General features: G+C 37.9%; 1 protein-coding gene across 1 annotated transcript; it reads right to left on the reverse strand.

The window, feature by feature from the left end:
* Nucleotides 1-536: 536 nt before the first annotated feature.
* Nucleotides 537-3,358, reverse strand: LOC309891296 (ubiquitin carboxyl-terminal hydrolase 42-like; the record flags this gene model as incomplete). Its single annotated transcript, XM_082785661.1, has 6 exons — nt 537-704; nt 1,082-1,193; nt 2,112-2,194; nt 2,726-2,796; nt 2,953-3,020; nt 3,225-3,358. Coding segments are annotated over 6 exons (636 nt in total), but the record flags the coding sequence as incomplete, so codon positions are not given.
* Nucleotides 3,359-3,833: the final 475 nt, after the last annotated feature.

Raw genomic sequence — 3,833 nt, forward strand, 5'->3', positions numbered from 1 at the left:
TCTTACACCACAGATGACCTTCATTTCTCTCCTTCTCTAAAGTAGCCAGCTACAGATAACACATAGATAGCAATTTACACAAGTGCTGCAGTTTAAGGCCAAGCAACAAAAGATAATAAACGACACAGAGAATTTCAGGTTAGACAGAACTGAATTAGACAAATAATAATCTTCTCCTGGGATAGCAAGAAAAACACTTGCAAAACAGAAAAATATCAATAACAGGAAAGTAAATCTCTTCTGAACACAATTTAAGATTTGTTATTACCTGATATAAAAAAGTATGTAAGCTTGCTGACCAAGAACTCTTTTAATGTCAGTACGCACTACTTTAGCATCATTCATCTGATACCAAAGTCCATTACCAGCCTGCAAATAAAGACAATGATTTCTTTAGGTGAATTGCACGTTTTCCAATTGAAATCACGGATAGGAACAAAATACACACATGTCAAATAAAAATATAATGAAATCTTTTTCCCTAGAAACAGTAGCTGCTAGTCATGCTTTAATTGGTTTGCCAGCACAACCTTTACCCTGTTAGAAATGCTGTTGACTTCTACCTTTACATAGCATATATAGTGTCCTGAGTGACAGCTGACACCGTGATGTACCAGCACCGCATATAAGGCATAGAGCAGTGGTTCTCCCATTGACTGCGACATGTAGGCTCTCAGGTCCAAATACTCCGGATATTTCACCTCCTAAAGAGACATCAAGAAGATAGAAAAATTATCCCAGAGTACTTCGTGGACTAGCCAGAGAAAAACACTTCCAAAAAACACAGACTAGAATTGATTTCTAGAATATATTTCTCGAATATATTTCTTGATTCACTACAAATAAGTCTTCCCATAAACAACGGTTAAGACTAGAAGTTGCAGAGAACTGTTTCCTGATGAATCAGCCTTCTCAGAGGAAAGCATATGCTTCTTGTCAAGCGGGAACTTTATTGATATTAAGAGAAAGAATAAGCCATAGTCGTTAGTCTACAATTATTGTCTGAAAATATTAACAACTTTCAGCTTTGGGGGATGTCCCATTACACAATGATATAGTTGCATTACAGTGGTAAATATACCTTGTTGATCTTTCCACCTGTGAAATCTGCAAATCTTTTCAGTGATATTGTGAGAACCTTGGAAGAACGGTGTATGGTAAACCTCTTGGATGCAGGAACCATCTTTTTACACCTTAAAACCAAGCAGAGATAAGTGTTTGAAGGCATCTTCTTTTTTCGCCCCCAAAACAAACTCCTTTTAATGTCTCACGCATGCCTATGCTATTTGAATGATATTTACTTGCATAATAGGTTGGTCTTTTTTCTTTTCATAAACCCATGCACTGTGTGTCAGGTTTGTTAATACACAGAAGAAGGTCAATTTTCCCAACAACTCAGAGCATAGCGGGAACAGGAATCTCTCACAAAAGGGTATGACCAGGTTGGATGGCAAGGTACCATTTCTTGGTCTACAAAAGTGGCTATTTGAACTCCAATCCTGGATACATTCTTTCAGCTTTCAAGGGAAATACAAATACTGAAAGCGGAACGAGAGAGCCTTGGTCCCCAGGGCTAGAAATTGCAAATAATCTCCAACATAGGTCGACTATCAACATCAAAAATACAACAGAAGCACATGGTCATTCTACAGGAGGGAGACATTTAACAGTAGGAAGTCTTCATGTACTGAGCTTGTCTGGAAAGACACTGAAACCATCTGCCATCCTTTGAAACAAAATAGTTCAGTTTGACACATTGCCCGCTCCAAGGTAGGACCTACGGTGTAAGCAGTGAAAATTAGCCACTAGCCCAGAGAACAACGGAAACTGGGCAGTTTACATCAAGAAAAGTACTGTCGAGAGCTAATAAATAGAAAGAACAAAAGTAGCTCTTTTTGAATTCTGATGGCAAAATACAAGCCAGAGAATTGCAAACCCATAGGGAATGCCTATGAACAAGACTTCCCCCCTCCAAGGAAACAAAAATCCAAGTCTTTTATAAACTTCCACAAAACTTGTAAGTAGATCCAAAGTTTAGAGGTAGTCCAACAGAGTCATGCAACATAGAAAACTGACATCTAGGATTAAGACCTAATTCGTCAAAATCTTACTCGCTACATTTATAGCAATTCTCTCCATCCAGCTCTTCAGGTTTCACAAAGAGTTCCAGAGCTCTGCTAACAGACGAAACCGCCTAGAGCAGCGAGAAAGAAGAGCGCAAAGTCACCGTAATTCAGAATTCCAGAGACATACTAGTAGTTTATAAGAGAATCTTACTAACATACTCAAGCGATCTACTAGGAGCACTGTGAAGAAGGAGGCAGAAAGAGCATGCTCAGCATTGACCTCACCTGGAAGGCATTTGACTTTGGAACAAATACTTTTCCAGTAGCCTAGACAGCATCTACAGTGTGCTTTGTCATCAATACTGGGGACAAATTCATCAGTCTAACAATTAGATGTATATTGAGGTAGAACAACAAAGAAGTAGGACAGCATTATAATTTTTGCAGAAAGAGAATTCTTTCCCCTTAAACCCAATGCAAATGTGGAGACTATTTACATGGGTTCCACGGAAGGACAAAGTCCAATCCACTTCCTTAGCACCACCAAGCTCTTACGTTTTAACATTATATGTGGTTTGGTTTTTTAAGTTAAACAAGTTTAATTTAGAAAGTTATGCATGTACTTAAACATCATGAATTATATTTAGAAAACATCTTACCTTTATATCCAAAGTGATATCAAGAAATGCCTCATACGTATCCGAAACTGCTTTGCAATTCAAGCACTTCACTGGAAACAAAATATAAATGCTTAACATTATGTGAAGGAGACTAACTGTCCAAATTCAAGTTGTTGACAGATACTACTTTAGACAAACTACAGACTGCTTTACTACCGACAAAAGACACAGATCAGTTCTAAGGACAGGAATATTTTTTCAAGTACCTCTCGATCTTAGAAATCCTCCAAATATTTGATGAATGATGGTGGTAGCTTGAGAAGATCTGTCCAATCTGGAAATAAATTATAATCAGACCTCAGAAGATTTAAGGCACAGAATTAACTCTTCAAAGAGTTTGATGAAAACCAAGGATGATGTAGACTTGCGTTGCTGATAGTAAATAAGGCACTAAAAGGTGCTAGAGATCATTTTTGAGAGTAAATAAAGGACTAGAAGGTGCTAGAGAATGTATGAAAGTGAACTTGTTTGTGCTTACTCGGTGCTTCCGTTCAAGCACGCTTCCTGCATAGCATCAACAGTATAGCGCAAGAACTCGTGTGCGTCTTCTTGACTGCCAAAACGGAAATGTTGTCCTATTCCTAAATAAGAAGATGATAGTATTGACCTCATTTAAAAATGAAATCATTCTTGTATTTCTAAAATCTCTCTTCATTGGAGTGTTAAAACCACTTAGACACATCAAATAATTATTTGAAGATTACAAGCTATCGAAAAGAAACACATCTGAAGCCACTTACGACTGAGATTACTGATAACATGCGTAGGCTCGATGGCATCAACAGTGCAACGCAGGGCCTGGTTAATGTGAGTCTCCATCGTGCACATCATGCAAAAATCTTGTTCACGACCTGAAGAGTGAAAGAGCAAAGCATCCCAGTCCAGCGAAATATCCAGAACTACAAACATCTAAGTACAATTTAAACTATAGATACAATATCCACTCTCCTTGCTACATTCTATTCTCCCAAGATGCCAATGTCCCAACAGTCTTGTAACATTTCATTTCACACAACTTGACAGAAGAAAAATATCCACTAAGCCTGTATTCAAATGCATGTTGTGATGAGAAATCTAAAAGACTACT

The sequence above is a fragment of the Aythya marila genome (genome assembly GCF_965140915.1).
Source record: "Aythya marila genome assembly, contig: HAP1_HAP1_SCAFFOLD_176, whole genome shotgun sequence".
NCBI lineage: Eukaryota > Metazoa > Chordata > Aves > Anseriformes > Anatidae > Aythya > Aythya marila.